The sequence below is a fragment of the Dryobates pubescens genome, chromosome 10 (assembly GCF_014839835.1).
Source record: "Dryobates pubescens isolate bDryPub1 chromosome 10, bDryPub1.pri, whole genome shotgun sequence".
Taxonomy (NCBI): domain Eukaryota; kingdom Metazoa; phylum Chordata; class Aves; order Piciformes; family Picidae; genus Dryobates; species Dryobates pubescens.
In genome coordinates this window covers 26,752,420-26,770,444 of record NC_071621.1, presented here as the reverse complement: position 1 = coordinate 26,770,444, position 18,025 = coordinate 26,752,420, and the positions used below count along the sequence as shown (strand labels likewise).

Below are 18,025 nucleotides of genomic sequence, written 5' to 3'. Positions count from 1 at the left end.
CATGAATATGGAAACAGGAAGGAACTCCTGTAATGGCGACAAGAGAAATGTGGGAAGGCTTCCCATAACATACGTTGGAATGCTAACTCTACCCACTACCACAAAACTCATCTAATGCCTGCTTTTCAATCTTGCTCTTGCAAGGATTACAAATCTTCCTTCAAACTTCAGAAGCCATGACAAAGCACTGGGCAAGACCTCGTTAATAACTACAGCTGCTCAGTCATGAGAGAAATCCCATTCTGCTGTGCGCAGGCTTAGGGTAAGAGCTGCAGCTGGTTTCATATATGGTACATTCATATATCATTTTGACTGAACTCTGAATAGATGCCTTCTAAGGATCCCACTCTGGTAAACTAATCAAGAAACTCTCTTGGTGGTTCTGCAATTCATAGGAGCATGTCTGACCAAACATTTATTTTTGTTTTTAAAAAAGGCTAAAAAGTGTCTATATAGAATCAATAAGGTTGGAAGAGACCTCAAAGATCATCAGGTCCAACCTGTCACCACAGACCTCATGACGACTAAACCATGGCACCAGGTGCCACGTCCAATACCCTCTTGAACACCTCCAGGTCTCCCCTGAGCCTCCTCTTCTCCAGGCTAAACAATCCCAGCTCCCTCAGCCTCTCCTCACAGGGCTTGTGCTTAGGCCTCTCCCCAGCCTTGTTGCCCTTCTCAGGACATGTTCAAGAGTCTCAATGTCCTTCTTAAATTGAGAGGCCCAGAACTGGACAAAGATGCAAAGATTTTTATTGATGCCACAATTTAACAATTCTTATCACTTACTACTGACCTAGAGATCCCTATGGGAAATACTTAAAAATACTATTGTAGGCTTACTAACTGGGTTAACAGACTTTGTGAATCCTCTGTCAAGGTCCTCTACTGATCAGGCAACATCATACCTGAATGACAGCTCCCCAGTGACAGACAGAATTGACATCTGGCAACACAACACTCCTAGACCAGTTTTTTTTTGGTTTTACATCTAGCACCAGAAATGACAGACTTAGGTCACTGTGACATACACAGCAAAAAAAACACAACAAAACCAAACAACCAAATGTCCCACCCTCCCCCAAAGTGGCACTGAAAAATAACCCCACAACCCATGCTCTGATGGGTTGCACCCATCCTGGAAGCAGGGGGGGAAGGCTTGTGAGAGCATTACCCTCCCTGCAGGGGGTTTTCCCCCTGGGAAACTAACAGTCTGTTCCACTCTCCCTCCCTGCCCAGCAAGGCTATAAAAAGGAGGATACTGCAGCCATTAGGTCTCCTGGCCCCTGTCTTTTGCCTGGATGAGGACTGCTGTTGGTTCTCCTGCTTCTCTGCCACGTGGTCCTCCCTACTGCACCCAATGCCTTTGCAAAGGACTGGTTTTGTACTTCATATTTCTTTTTTTCCCCATCCATTATTGTTCCTTACCCTTGTGAACCCCACCTATTATTGTCACATATATATATACATACATATATATATACACACTGTTTAAAGAAAATTCTTTACCTCTCTACTTCCAAGACGAATCCAAACTATTTTCCTCTCTATTGGGAAAGAGGATGGGGAGCAGGGGAGGAATTCTCAGCCTGGCCCCCATCTGGGCTTTTAAGTCCCAGTTAAGGCTCAAACCACCACACTGCCATGTGCAATTAAACCAAAAAAAAGTAGGCTTTCTATGGCCATGTATTGTTTTACTTTTTCTCTATTGGGAAAGAAAAGGGGGGAGCAGGGGAGAGAGTCTCAGCCTGGCCCCCATCTGGGCTCTTAAGTCCCAGTTAAGGCTCAAACCACCATACACGGGCAGAATATGAACACCTTCAGGGATTGCCTCTTTCTGGAAGAATTTAATCCTGAATATATGGCCTTCATGCAACTACAGGTTAAATTATATAAGCCAAGCATCTACACAAGTACAGTCTACATTTTAAAGGCCCAAATGGAAAAGATAAAAGAGCAGATCTAGTGAGTTACTTTGGTATTTTTAAAAAAGTTCTAAGAGGAGGAGAAAAGCTTAGTATGAGGTTTTCTCCAGCTAAATACCTTTAAGAGTGCATTTTGTAAAAATTAAAAAAAGAAAATAAAAAAAAGCTGCTGTAAGAGGGTAAAAAGAACACAGTGAAACAGAGCCCAGAAAAGAAGAGTCTGCTGGACAATTAGGAGAACGTTCCTGAAGAGCTCTGTTTTAGAGTACCAAATCTCTGTTTAGAATACCAATACCTACCTCACAGCTTGTAAAGTGACTATTTAGCTCGGCTCATTTGCCCATATTGAACAATATAAACAAGTGGCCAGGGGCAGAAAGCTTTCACCATAAAAAAAATCACCAAACATTCAGAATAAACTGATACAGAAAAGTATAGGTTTTCCTTATTTCTGACAAAACTGTCTTGTCCCAATACCTGGGTACATATACCTATTTTTTAACCTATCTGCAATAAAATTTTCCCAAATAATAATGCTTTAAACCCTTGCAAAAGTCATCCTCTTCACCTTCTAGAGAATCATAGAACAGTTGGGGTTGGAAGCAATCTTTAAAGGTCGTCTAGTCCAACCCCCTTTACAGTGAGCAATACCTCTTCAACTAGATCAGGTTGCTCAGAGCCCCTTCCAACCTGACCATAAGTGTTTTCAGGGATGGGGCATCTGCCCCCTCTCTGGGTAACACATTTCAGTGTTTTATCACCCTTATTGTAAAAAAATTCTTCTCTAAATATACCCTCTTTTCGTTTAAAACCATCACCCTTTGGCCTATTGGAACAGGCCCTGTTAAAAAGGCTGTTTCTATGTTTCTTACAGGCTCTGTTTAAGTACTGAAAGCTTGCAATAAGATCTCCCCAGAGCCTTCTGCAGGCTGAACATCCTCAACTTCCTCAGCCAGTCCTCACAGGAGAGATGTTCCAGCCCTCTGGCCATTTTTGTGGCTCTCCTCAGGACCTGCTTCAACAGGTCAATGTCTTTCCTGGGCTAGGGGCTTCAGAGCTGGATGCTGTACTGGATGCGAGGTCTCACCAGGGCAGGGCAGAGGGGCAAAATCCCCTCCCCTGACCTACTACTCATGCTGCTTTTGATGCAGTCCAACAAAATGGTTGGCTTTCTAGTCTTCATATGCACATTGCCAGCTCACGTTTAGCTTTTCATCCACCAGTCCTCCAAGTCCTTCCCATAGGGCTGCTCTCAATCCTTTCGTCACCCAGCCTGCACTGACACCAGGGATTGCCCTGACCCAGGGGCAGGACCTTGCACCTGACCTTGTTGAACCTCACAAAACTCACATACAGGCCCAATTAGAACTGGCAGTCTGAGTTTATGTGTGTTTCACCAGACTTGCTCCACAATGATTACACACAGTGTCATGGTTTGAGAGAAGAACACATATACACACACAAGTTGATCATTCGTTGTGGAGGAAGCAGCTGATGTTTTTCTAACAAATGTTGCTAATGGGTTATGAGAACATTTGCCACAGCTCACAAAATAGCATTTCTATAAAACAATCTAAAGCAATATATCTATTAAATAATTTATCCAAACCAATCCAGAGTACAGTCAATGAATGTACCTGGAACAATAAACATCCACGTGCATACATTAGATGCACACATTTCATATGGGAGTTGTATTTTTGTTGTATTCTTTCACTTAAGGACTCGAAACAAATACTTCTACTTTTCCTTGTTGAATCTAAATTTAGCCCTCCACAACTTAATGAAATATAACAGTTACTGGATTAGTCTTTGGACCTTGCCTCAAACAGATCTAGTCCAATGGATATGCTCAAAACCTGACTGTTAGCTAATACTTCCCATTACTGTACTTATATGAGAAAATTGCTTATAATAAAGAATTTTCTTCCAGACTTTTCTTCACACTAGCTCAGCTAATTACTGTATCAAGTTTGGACACTGTATTATTTGTATTAAGGAGTAGCAGTGTAGAGTCCCACTGCTTTACACACTGCACAAATATATACACAGCACACTCAACCTCAAGGCAGACAGAAGAGATGCAAGAGAAAAATTAATGAAGGCGGGAAGGTAAAAACATAAGGATTAAAAAGCATGAGGAACGGAAAGCTACAGGACAACAGCAAACAGGCTTTACCAATAGACAAAACAAAAGAAAGCAGTCCTCCAAACTGGTATCAGTTGTCCATTTATGCTGCAGAAATCAATTATATATTCAAAACAAAATTCAAATATTGCTCTACATGTCTCTTCCTGTAAAAATACTCTGGTCAAAAATTAACTTGTAAACGATTTCAATTCAGGTACTTTACAGTAATTAACTTGATCTTGTAAATATTAATTCAATTTTTAAACATTATTATTCCAAAATCTAATATCTACTCCTTCTGAATAAACAGCACTGTAAAATGTTGAAGAAGTCTTAAACAAAAAACTACATTGTTTTTTTAATCTTCGTAACTTTGGCATCTACCCCTGGCACTACCCAGCCTAATGCTTTCTCTTTCATGCCTTGCAGTCTTGTACAAAAATGCTGCAAACTACCAGCAAAACCAGATGACAATACACCCTATACACACACAACTAATATTTCAGTCAATTAAAGCTAATCCTCTTAGCCTATGAAATGATTAACAGTTATGTAACTAATGATGTCTAATTATAGTTTCTGTGTTACTATTTTTGGTAAAGATCTGGGAGAATACCATACAGTTGAGAAACATTTTGCATCTCTTCCTTTAGGAATAAGATTCAGCAAATGCTCTACTCTTCAGTAAGCAAAGAACTAAGTACACTGACAACAGTCCTATTGAGGGCTCTGATTTTGATTACAGCAGCAAAAACCTAATTAAACAAAGTAGTCTTTTTTTTTTTTTAAGATGTATCACAACAGGAACTAAATGAAACTTAGTTTTGCACTGCTAAGCAGAATGCAGAATATTAAGTCTCAAAATTATCTTGTTTTACAAGTAGGAAATGCTGAGTGAATTGATTATAAGAAAGGAAAGCCACTTCATTACAAACACAGCCAGAAAGAACACACATTTCTATTGAAACAATCAAACAAGAAAGTTGTTTCAATAATGAGTATTTTTTCATATACCTATTACGTTAATACTTCAGAGCAATACATTAGAGTCACTGTTACCCTTTCAGAACAGCCTTTTCACTCAAGCTATTTAACCTACTAGCCTCTAAGAGAGACAATCCCACATTAAGAACAGTGACCTTTTGCTACTACGTATAAGAAGATCACTCACAGTGGCATGAACCTTATTTCAGGCTGAGACTTCTTGAAAAAACAAAAGGCCTTCTGCTTTAACATTCAACTATATCAAGACCCTTTACTGGTCTTCATTTAGTTAATTTTGTCTGGAATATTATGCAAGTTTTCAATGTGAAAGCAAAACAGTGAAACTGAAACATACTCCATTTTTGCTGTGATTTAGTTTTTACTGATTTTGCTAAAGCTATCTACAGCTTAACTATTTCTTATCCATAACAAAAAAAACCCAAATTATTAAAAAAAAATGGAATAACTTAGTTGTACTGCACAGTTCACATATTTACAAGATGACCAGATTTTCTGAAAACTATCAGCTGGATCTTTACAGCACAATGCAGAATAAAAGTAATGAATACCTAAATAGGGCACAGTAATACAGAGAAGAAAGGTATAAAATGACGCTGTCAAAATTCTCACCAGTTATGTTAACTGGGTTTTCTTAGTTCTTATCCATGATTTTTTCATTAGCTTTCAGGTTAAAAGACCTCCAATAATAAAGCTACAGAACACTGACAACACATATTTCAACAGCTGTCACAAAAGAGAACAAAGAGCTGAAGCACAAACAGTTTCCGGACTAGAAGTACATTTGGTTATTGTGGATTGTCTTTAAAGACAACTGCCAAGAGCTACAGTGAACCTCCAGAGCAAGAGACCTTCTGCAGTCCAGTATTATTAAACCCTAGGAGAACAGCACAACTCTTCAAAGAACACTGGATTCATTAAACACAATCAGTGACCAGACTCCAAAGTGTGTGTGGGGGGGGGGGGGGGGGAGGATTGTAAAGCTCTCTGGCTATTTCTTAAATCAAAATCTGAGGTTTGATCAGTAAAACTGATAGTTAAGATCTTTGGCATGGGTGCTAGTTCTTCATTCACTGATTAACAATGATAATTACAGCATCCTGTAACTTAGAAGAAGGAATCCTTATGACCTTTTGTTTTGAGAAATAATAAATTTTATTACATTTCTAAATGGCTCCTCTCACTTGGCTTCCCTGTAAGATCTCATATGCATCTACTTTGTCAGGAGACATACAAAAACAGCCCAACTTATGAGAGCTCTTTATATAAAGCCCCTCATGAAAAAACAAACAATTATCTCATAATTATCTCATCTGTACCATGGGTCCAGCTTTTCCTAAGACCCAGTAGCTAATTTCCATTCCTAGGGTGGATTGTGAGCTCTTCCAACACTTCTGCAACCTCAGTTCTAAAGATAATGTTTTTCTTGTGAACAACCACAAACTCTATTTCCTACAATTTTCTCAGGTCCTTAAAATAGAGGGAACCCTGCCTGCCTAAATTTCATGGTGCCAATTTCAGAACTTAAAAGGCAGTAACCTCACACAAGCTTTTCCTTTTTGTTTTTTTTTTCCTAGTCATCACACTCTGTGACTTCATTGCTTTGTAGCTGCATAGAGTTAGGGGCTTCAGGAACCACACAAACTCACAGTGACTTTCTGGATTATTCCAGAACAGAGGTTCTAACCCTTGAACAGTCCCATACTTACATTACTCATTGGGCTGTACCAGTTCCAAATACTGGCATGCAATATACACTATTGACCCAGGTAATTTCTGATTAATAACAAGAAGCTTTTACACATACATATTTTTAGATTTGCCCTGCTTATAATCCACTACCTCAATAAAAAAAGACAAACAAAATCCTGAAGACTATTACACAAACCAACTGAGCTGAATCCTGACAATTTGGTGCCACTTCTGAATGCTTTACTTACTGGATACAGGGGGCAGAGGCAACCAGAAGTCATTTACCACCAGGTAATCCTGAACTATCAATGCTACATCAGCAGCAAAAGAAACAAGCTGGTAAACAGAATTCTAGAGCAAAAGTTGGAGATGTCTTTTTCCTCTTGATACAAAGTAGATGAATGCTTAGGTGAAGCGAGATAAATAAGAGGTCACAAATATTGCTTATTTCCTCCCTTTGATACTTACCTTCTCTAGGTTATACCCTCTACCATGGTAAAATTACCACCCAGCTTTGTGCTGTTGCTGTCATACCTGATGCTTAACACATGTTCTGTCTTCCCTTGCCAAATCCCTCCACTGATTCTCATGCATGTTCAACCAGGCTCAAATTATGCCTTCATTAACCACTGTATGTCATCTCATCTCAAATTCAACAATTCTTGAAAAATCATTGTTCCTGACAGCCAAATGTACTCCAAGTTCATTGTAGTTTAAGCACTGCCCTCATCTCCAAGTGTACTCCATGCGACTTGTGGTACCAAGCTTTCTGGACTTTTTCCCATGTTGGTATTAAATGATCTCAACTCCAGTTGTATGTTATCTGATCTTAGGACAGGCTCAAAACAACTCAAACTGTTAAAATATCACCAGACTAAAACCCTGGTGGATTTTAGATGAATATATAAAAGAAGCTACTTACTGGTTTCGGCATTTTTCCTGTTTTCTTTAGCGTCCTGTCCACTTAAACCTTCTACAAACTGTTTGTCCCCTTCTGTTAAAAACAAAATGAAAAGAGTTGGTTTTAAATTTATGAAAACAAAGTTCAAGTAGATCAGAGCAAATAGCAGAAATGCCAAAGCAGGTAAACAAGTGCTCTACATGTACACAATAGATTTTTCAGTAGATGACATACACAAAAAGCAACCGTCAGACAGTACCAGAATCTTCAAGTCTCGAAGTAGTAATCTACTTAGTTTTAGTAGAATATTAGCACACCACTAGAATAAAGAGAGAATTCCCCAAGTGCTGGAAGCTTTTTAAAACTTTTGACATCAGGCATCTAGCGTTAAAAAACGTTAATATGATTAATGCGGAAGTAAAATTTGTACAAGCTACTCCAAAGTTGCAACCTAATCTGTCAACTCCAGTCACTGAAATAGCACGAACACAAAGGAAAAACTTAACATGATACCTTGGGACATGGTTTAATGGCCATGATGGTGTTAGGTTGACAGTTGGACTTCATCTTAGAGGTCTTTTCTAGTTGAAACTACTCTACAACTTTAAAAGTATCAAAGCTGTATTTTATGTCTATAAAAGCACCTGTTTCTCTAACTGAAGGAATGATATGGTGATTTTTCCCAAATGAAGAGAAATGGAAATATACTGCAGTAAAGAAAGAAGAAAAGAAAAGAAAAGGAAGAAAATAGGCTCTGCTTAAAATAGTTACTTTCTTTTTTTTTAAGCTGAAAGGCTGGCAGTTATGTCTATGAGGTAATGAAAGTATTCAATATTGTGTTCTGTTCCCAAAAAGTTTTTTATGCCTTAAAAAAAAGTTTGCAATGTTACTAGCAGACAGCACCGTGATTCCTTGTCAATTCATCCTAACTCAGAACAGAATAATCACAGAATCAATAAGGTTGGAAGAGACCTTAGAGATCAAATCCAACCTATCATGCAACACCTCGTGACTAACTAAACCATGGCTTCAAGTGCCACGTCCAATGCCCTCTTGAACACCTCCAAGGACGGTGACTCTACCACTTCCCTGGGCAGCCCATTCCAATGACCAAGTACTCTTTCTGTGAAGAACTTTCTCCTCACCCCAAGCCTAAATTTCCCTGGTGCTGTTTGAGACTGTCCTCTTATTCTGGTGCTGGTTGCCTGGAAGAAGAGACCAATCCCCACCTGGCTACAACCTCCCTTCAGGCAGTTGTAGAGGGCAGTAAGGTCTCCCCTGAGCCTCCTCTTCTCCAAGCTTGCACACTTTTAATTACTTCCATGAGTCAGTCCTGTCATTGGTCTGCCAAGGCTACCAAAGATGGCATAGCTTGCAAAAATATTAACTTGTTTATCCTAAGAAGAATGAAAGTGACACAATACTGAGAATAATGTGAGATTCTGTATAAATGATTTCTCATTTCCAAAGAAAAATACAAAGTATTGTCATATTGTCATAAAGAATTGTCAGACCATGGAGTGCTGATGGACAGCAAGTTCTCCATGGGACAGCAATGTGCCCTTGTGGTCAAGAGAGACAATAGTATCCTGGGATGCATCAAGAAAAGTGTCCAGCAGGTCTAAGGAAGTTCTTCTTCCCCTCTACTCTGCCCTGGTGAGACCAGGAATACTGCATCCAGTTTTGGGCTCCCCAGTTCAAAAGAGACAGAGAACTGCTGGAGAGAATCCAGTGGAGAGCCATGAGGATTAGGGGACTTGAGCATCTCCCCTATGAAGAGAGACTGAGATGCCTGGTGCTGTTTAGTCTTGAGAAGACTGAGAAGGGATCTCATCAATGTGTATAAACATTTGTGGGGTGGGCATCAAGTGGAGTGGGCCAAGCTCTTTTCAGTAGCACATAGTAATAAGACAAGAAACAAACAGGTTCAAACTCGAAGCTTTCACCTCAACATGAGGAGAAACTTCTTTACAGTGAGGGTGATGGAGCACTGGAACAGGCTGCCCAGGGACGTTGTGGAGTCTCCTTCTCCAAAGACTTTCAAAACCCACCTGGATGCATTCCTGTGCAGTGATCTTGCTTTGGCAGGGGGGTTGGACCTGATGATCTCTTGAGGTCCCTTCCAACCTCTAATGTACTGTGATACTGTGCATTTATGAAAAGTTGTTTTTCCTTGATTCTTGGCAATGAAAAATACAGTAAACATTAGAAACATCTGCACAGCAACCTAAGATGCACTAGCATTTAATCTTAATTTCTTTCTCTGATCTGTAGATACATGTTTGAGAAAAGGGACTGGAAATAAAGATAAAGGAAGAAAACAGAATTTAAGAAACATCAGTGTTGTTGGATGATAAAGAAAAATGAATGCTAAGACTAAAGATCACAGAAAAGGAGATATGGTGTAATGCAGATATGGAGCAAACTTTGTTTAATGAAAAATCAGCCTGAAAAATTAGTAACTTTTAAGTTACATTAATTATGGTATGACATAATTAATGTAGCACAACTAGAAAGGTATACTACTACATTTGCCTAGCATAAAGACAATTACATTCCAATATATTTTTAAATTATTTTTTTAATTATGGAAGATCCTTTAAAGTATTGTAGAGTATCAGTAAGAGTGCTATTCTAAGGTACTGTTAATATATTTCTTGACAATTATGAATGTGCTTTTCTGCAATTTCCTTCTGTCCCATCCCTCTTTTTTGTTTTTAAACCAGAAGAAGTTTTTGAGGGTGGAGAAAAGTTTCTTTGGGTGCTTACAACACTGACTTTTGATAGAATTCAGCAGCACATTTCCAGTTCACAGAAGACATGACCCTCCTTTCTCCTCTTTTTCTTAATGTACTCCTCTGAAAAATTTGAGTGGTAATTAAAACAAGCTTGGCTTTAATTGCAGTCTGAGCTGTGGTAACTCCTGCGTTCACCTTCTTGACAACAGAGGTTCATTGCTTGCAAAACTGAAGGCAGATTGAAGCCCTAGAGTTAAACTCAGTTAATTAATGATGCAAAAGCTAAATTTGATTCTCACCCATCATTTAGTAACAGTGCCAACAGTACTACAAATAATACAAGTCTTTTTATGTGGCAATAGTTACATTAGCTACGAAAAGCGGGGGTATGCTACAATGACTGGTCAGTATATTCGTTCTCCAGGAGACAAATGACAGCACTCAGCACAAGGCTGAAATCCATGTTTTCAGCTGAATACTGTGAGATCTTCCTAAAGAGAGAACATGACTAAGTCACTGTCAAAGCCATTTCATCACTGCAAATTCTTTCATAAATATATCCAAACTTGCTTTGGGTTTTACCCACACATTTGGTAAAACTACTACCAACCAACCCTAAATTACTTATTTGAAAACATAATGTAAAACCTCAAGGTAATTTTTCATATCAGAAAGCTTTACAGGATAATTCTGCCATCAAATCACAAGTGGTAGGCATAATTTAAACAAGTTTGAAGAAGTAACATTTATTGTTCATATTCATAGAATCAATGAGGTTGGAAAAGACCTCAAAGATCATCGAGTCCAACCTGTCACCCAAGACCTCATGACTACTAAACCATGGCTTCAGGTGCCACGTCCAATCCCTTTTTGATCACCTCCAGGGACGGTGACTCCACCACCTCATTCAGTAAGATGAAGCTATGAAACAAAGCTATCAGTTAAAATTACAAATGCTCTTGTGCAAAACACAACCAAAATGAAGTGTCATTGTCAGCTTCAGATCTCGTGGTCCTGATAAAGTATTCACAACAATGTTGAGGTGTTTGCACTAGTATCATTTGAGTAATAAAAAAACATTAGAACCCTACCACCATTGCTTTAGGAACCAAATGGAATAAATTTAGAAGCAGGCATTGTTGCTTCTATTTCAGATCATACCTTGTGCCAAATTATGAGGAAAGAAAACATACTCAACTGGTAGGGTCTACAACTCAAATTCATGGTCCATTGTTTCCATTGTATACATAACACCAAAACCACCATGTGTCTATATGCCTTCATATTCAAGATGTTACTCAATTTCAAAACAGTATATTCATACAAACACCTAAGTACTATACTTATCTAAAAATAAAAGAGCTCACAGGTCTCAAAATTGTGCAAAAATTTCAATAAAAGGTGGACTGAATAGAAAAACAACACCCTATCTTTCCCAGTTTATTGGCACTAGCTCATGCTAAAAACATCAAAACAAATTTAAGGAAAATATTTGGCCAAAAGAAACTAAAAATCCCTGCCAGGCAAAATACTCTGCATCACCACTATTATTGCTGGAGTGGGAGTTCACTTCTGCTACTTAGGCATTTCCAATACATTTATATTTAGTGGATGCAAACATATGTTTTGCTGAATTTTTATCTTTGTAAGCATTAATTAGACTTACTTTTAGCTAAACACTCATGTGTAACAGCATTGCAAATACAGTTAAAAAAACCCTCAGCCATCCAAACAGGATTAGGAATGATATCCCTGTCACTTCCTGCATTCTGAAACCATCTTGTGACCTACTGAACATAAAGGCTCATCACTTCGGCATTTCAATTCCCAAAGGTGCCTTTTCCAAGTCAGGATTAGCAGGGTTGTGACTTTGCAGAGATCCTACCGTTACAACACTCCAGCCCTCCGGACCTTCACAACTATACACAGTTATCTGGATCCTTGACCACCAAATCACCAAAATATCAACAAGCTCTACATCACAAACAAACAAAATGCCCTCCAGAGTTTAAAAAATTCTCTTGAAGTTATGCCCTGTGATTTCAATTCATTTCATTGCAAAGCATCATCCATATTTCCAGTTATGTCACAGAAGCCAACAAATAAAGCAATTGTTGAAAGATGACAAAGAAAGCTTTCTTTGGAAAACGATGGTGCATAAAATGCTTGATGCCAAAAATCTGCCAAATAATTTATGCAGCAGCTGTTTTCAAAAGAAACATTCATACACAACAGCCATGGGTCTGAGGTCAGGTGAGGATGGGGTAGGAGGCAGAAGGCTTGAGCATAATGCCTGTCTGGAGCAAACTAACCCTCAAAAGCAGGAACCCTATCCGACCGAGCTGAAGACCTTCTCTCAGAAGCAGTCTTTTCAGCAGTGTGCATCCTGAGCTCTATCAAGTGGTTCATGGTTTATTTTTCTAGAGATGGCAGGGCCCACAGAGCTTCAGCCACAGCAATACAACCAACTCACTTATTTAAAGGGATTTATTTTAAAATAATGTAATTTTTCTTTTCCAAGCCCTACACCATTCCATTTCTTGTGATACCTAAAAGGCAGCAATAGGCAATTTACAGGCTGCTGTACCTGACTAACTGGTCTCAGTTTTTTCACAAAAACTTCCCTCTGTTCCAAAGCAGCCTGTGAACAACCTGCAGGGCAACCATCTTTCACACTAACAGCTCCCTAATGACACACTTGCAGCAGCCCAATAAAGAAGTTCATTCGCGGCAGACTTTCCTTCTGCACGCATCTTTTACAGACAGAGAAGCAGTCTACACAATTGTCTGTGAAGTAAGCAAACTAAGGAGGGGCCAAAAAACTGTGTCTTATGAAAAAAAGGAAAATGATGAAAAATAAAGAGCTGGATTTCCCCCACACCCTCCTCCCCTGAAACACTTGAGATAGGCTTGCTGTGTCTCTGAAAAACAATCGCAACGCAGACAGTGCAATTGTTATACATTAAATGTATTTATAGTTAAATATATTTTGAAGAGTGAAGTGCTTCTAAACTAGAGTTCCTGAGAACTTCCAAAGTTCAACTGAAAACTTGGCAGTTGCCAACACAATAGTTAAAAAGCAACACAGACCAGCTAGAGACTATTTTGTGCAACAACTGCAGTTTTACCAGTTAGTATGCTATAGGTGTGCCATACAATTTACATACAGTTAATATGTATTAAATTCCGTAATCTTAACTTCAAATTTTAGCTTCATAGTACCTATAATCACACTACCTGAGTAAGTTGTTTGAAAAGCCCTACAGTGACAGGATGGCCAGTCTTCCCCTGTACCTCTGATATACAAGAAAAATGGGATTTAAGAAGTGTGACTGATTTAAGTACTCTGTTGTTTCGAAGTGAAATAAAACCTTTCTCTGAAATTAGTTAGCGAAGAATTATGACATAATCAAAACTATGGGTAATTCTGTTTCAAAACTAGGTATTCTATTTTCTGAATGATGCTGTTAAGACTTTTACAACTAGTTCCATAAAATAAAGGAAACTTACGAACATGAACTGGCCACTCACATTAGTCTTCTAGGCAGGGTTCTTAACACTAGCGTTAGAACACCAGCTAAAGTTCTTAAGTAGAAAAGTTCCAGTGTAAAGATGAACAACTGACTTTTAAGGCAAATGTAATGTTTGGTTTTCCTTGGACTACATAACTTGAAGGTTTCATTTCAAAATGACTGATAAATATGTAAAGCAAAAGGGGGGAGGAGAAATTAAATTCAAAGCACTGCTAAGAATTAGCCTGCTGGCAAAATTAGCCCACAAATGCAGCCCTTCAGTCTTTCCTTTCAAGAGTTTACCTAGATCCCTTCAAGTCTTGAGTAGACTGAGTATGTAAGACACATTGAGTGCTGCTTCAATGGGTCAGTATCTTTCAACAATCAGGACTTTCTTTAAAAATTTGTATAAAGCTTTGTTTACATTTAGAGTCTTGAAAATCTTCTCTTTCCTCTACTCCCACAGACTCCTAAAGCAATACAAAGTGACAGGACAGCTTTGATGCATTAAATGCATCCAACAGAAAGCAGCAATAGCTTAAACAGCTTCCCTCTCCACTGCTGCCAGCAGAAGTACCCCCACTCAAAAAAAGCAGACCAAGGCTGTTAAGAAAGGCCAGCTGTATACCTAACCCCAGTAATAGCCAAACAAACATTCTTTACCAAGAACTGCTTTCTAATATCAAAACCTCTACAGTTCATAACTCTCAAATTTGTATCTTGTAAATGGATCCATATTCTCTCTTTTCAGTTTTACCTGATTCTCTGTGAATCAACTTTTTTCTAGCAGTTGTATTAACATTAAACCCTGCAATGCTCTCTGCTGCAATGGAAGGGACAGATCAGAACTCTGTCTTCTCTACAAATACTTTCACATCTTTTGTTTTAGTCAGTATTCAAGGAAAACTCTCTGGACAGCTCCTGATGTGTCATACCATGCCATTTTTCAAGTCTTTTCTAAAGATGTTTGTTGTATTTAAACTCTCTGGTCTCCCAACCCAATAAAAGAGCTGTGTCACTTCAGCACAAAGCTTGGAAATAGGCCACTGCCCTTGCAATTGCCAGTTCCTGGGAAGTTGCTTATCTGGGAACACTGGACTGACTCGTAGTTTATTTTTCTCACAGCCCCTCTTATGCTGCATCAATAGATCAATAGGGGTAACTCTTGTAATCCAATCAACAGTAACTACTTGTCTCACATCTTTAATGACTAAAACACTACCTCATCACAGTAGACATGTTACTGTGTACCAACTCCACGTCTTCCCTCGCAACACACATTGCCCAGCAACACTGTGCCAACGCACTATACAAGAGCTGACAGCAACAATGGTATTTCTACAGTCTTCTGAATATGTCAAGTACTGTGCAGGCTGATGCACCTTCAAAACACTTCTGTGGCATAAACAAGATGACAAGCAATACTGATGAAAACGAAACAGAGTAAGCAGCAGGAACACGTCTGAGGCCTGACACACACCAGTCACAAAGGTGGAATTAATTAAAACTCAGACCTGCAACTCTAATAACTCAGTTTAAAAAAAAAAAAAAAAGTCATTTTTTAAAAGCCTGTACCAGAAAGAACATGAAATACTCGTCTAGGGTGTTACATAGCCTGGAAAAGACAGCTTAATAGCACCTTGCAACTGATGGGATTAATTGTGTTGGCATAAAATCCAGAGGTTTGTTGGTTAGGGTTTTTCCCCCCTCACGTTCAAATTAAGAAAAGTGGCAAAAGAGAAATGAACTCCACAAAAGTTGAAACTAAACCCCTTATCGGAGCTAGACTTTTAAGCGGCAAGGTTAATTACAAATGCCCACGACTTGTACAAAACATTAATCCATTCAAAAAAAAACAATGCACAAAGGCTCATTCAGGGCCGCTGTGCCCATTACGTCGGTCAGTATTTAAGGACTCCAAAAATGTGCATTTGTTGAAAACAATAGACAGCAACAGATGCTTCACAGCACTTGTTTATGAAGTAATTCCTTATTATTCTTCCACACTGCCACAGTCAGCTGGCCGACCCGACTGCCACATGTCTACGGTAACCTCAAGAGCCACGACGCTCGGGAACATGAATAATGCAGAGGGGGCTGCGCGGCACAGGCACGCCGAGGGCGCGCTCCCGGGGCTTCCCCAACAAAGCGCCCGCCCTCCACCCCCTCGCGGCGGCGGGGGCGCCAGCCGGACCCCCGTCTCAGGGGGAGGCGAGCCCCGTACACGAGCAGCGCGTCGCAACGCGGCGTTACCGCCGCAACAAGTCGCCTCGCCGCGCGCTGGTCTCCCCCAACAGCCGAGGGCTGCGGGAGAGCTCCCTCCTCAAGCCCCCACGGCGCGGGAGAGGAGTGGGCCTCCGCGGCCGCGGCCCACCGCCCCCGCACTGCCCACCGCCCCCGCACTGCCCTCCAGGGACTCGCGGCAGGGCAGACCCAGACCCCGCCCCCGCGCCCGCTGACAGCCTCCCGCGCTCCCCTCACCTAAGCACCCCGCCGGGCCGGCGCAGCACTGGCTTCAGCACAGCCGACCCCCGCGCCCCCACCTCACCTGGGGTTCCGCTCCGCCGTGAGCGGGGTGGCCGCGCCGCGGCGTCGGGCGGAGGGGGGGACGGGACCCCGGGGTAGGGTGCTGGGCGCGGTGCTCTCCGCTCCTCGTGGGGCGAGGCGATGTCGTGTTCCCGCCCCCCCGCCGCGCAGCTCCCCCTTCGCAGCGGGGCAGCAAGCGCTGCGGGGCCACCCCGTGCTGCTCACGGCGCTGCCGGGGACGAGGCGCCAAGCGCTGCCGCCGCTGACAGCTCTGCAATATGGCGGCGACCGCCGCCGTTCAGATTTTCCCCCCTATCAAATGTTGCTCCTGTGTCCTGGGCATGCGCAAAGCATCAGGGCATGCGCGTCAGGTGGGCGAAGCTACTGCCCGTAGTACCGGCGCTGGCGGAGGGGCGCGGGGGTTGGCAGCGCGTGAGCGGTCCAGCGCGCGGAAGGAGCCGCCGTGCGCGGCCATGAGGAGGAGGTAGCGGCCGGAGTGCCCACCGTGGGGTTCGGGGCGGGTAAAAGCTTTCATAGAGGTACAGCGACGGTGAGAAACGCAGCTCCCGTGAGCACAGGGATGTCGAGCACCCACCCTGAGAGACGGTGTCCAGGACACGGCGGCTCGAGGCCCCCGAGAGCTGGCACGCTCGGGCTGAACCTGTGCTGAGAAACACGAGTGTCCCGCCGAAATCACCGGAGCCCGCTCGACCCGCGCGTGTTTGCTTGTCCAGCGGTCCTCGGAAACCTCTGCTGACATTAAGTGAGAAGATGAGAGCTCTCCCGTGAGCACAGCCAGCTCCAAGGACAGACGGGAAAGAAAAGCCTAAGGCAGGGAGGGGGCAGTTGGCAGCGTGGCTGTTTTCCATTCAAAACCCCGCGAGGAAGTAACTCGCCCTCATTTTTTGGCAGGCGCCTATTTCAGGGGCCGTTGTGGGCGCGATAGGCCCGGCTGGGGCGTGGTGGGGAGTTCAGGGTGTTCCGGCAGATAGAGGGGCACGGACCTGGCGATATCACCAGTCGGGAGGGACTTAGCAGACAGGAACCGGATTGGGGTTGTGGTGAGATAGGGGCTGAGAATGGTCAAGCTGTGATGGCTCATGAGAAAACGGAATCCTTCAGAGAAAGAGCACATCCTGCAGTTTGAACGGGGAGTGCTGTCTCTGCCTTCTCATTGAAGTGACGGGACTGTAGCTCTGTTTGCATCACTTAGGTGGAGGAAAGACTCCTGTGGGATGGGAATCACACTCTCCCCCCCCTCCCCCCCTCCCCCCCCCAAATACACATATTTTAACTTCTTGGACAATCCCTAAAGGGAATGAAGAAAACTGGAGTAAGGAGAATCCTTCTGAGGGACAGAGGTTGAGACAATCCCAACCCCCTCTGGCTTCTGCAGTTTAGGGGTTTTTTTGCAAGAAAGTGAAGGTGCTTCATGAGCTGTGTGGTAGCACAGCCAGGGAGGCCAAAACAGCAAAGCTCAGTGCAAGGGGATCCACTTGAGCTACCAACCCTGAGTCATGCAGCAGCTATTAATACACCTCACCCTCTGGCTGTCTGATAAAGAAGGGAAGGTTGGGGAAAGAGCTAAGAGGAATTTT

At 41.9% G+C, this 18,025-nt stretch overlaps 1 protein-coding gene across 2 annotated transcripts in view; it reads right to left on the bottom strand.

Moving 5' to 3' along the window:
- RDX (radixin) overlaps positions 1-16,730 on the bottom strand; it is a 54,953-nt gene extending 38,223 nt beyond the window's left edge. For both annotated transcript variants that reach the window (XM_054164587.1, XM_054164588.1), the window contains exons 1-2: positions 16,450-16,730; positions 7,673-7,744 (exon numbers count right to left, since the gene is read on the bottom strand). In XM_054164587.1, the coding sequence (XP_054020562.1) occupies positions 7,673-7,684 (12 nt within the window). In that variant the 5' untranslated portion in view covers positions 7,685-7,744; positions 16,450-16,730. The remainder of the gene's footprint in view (positions 1-7,672; positions 7,745-16,449) is intronic.
- Positions 16,731-18,025: the final 1,295 nt, after the last annotated feature.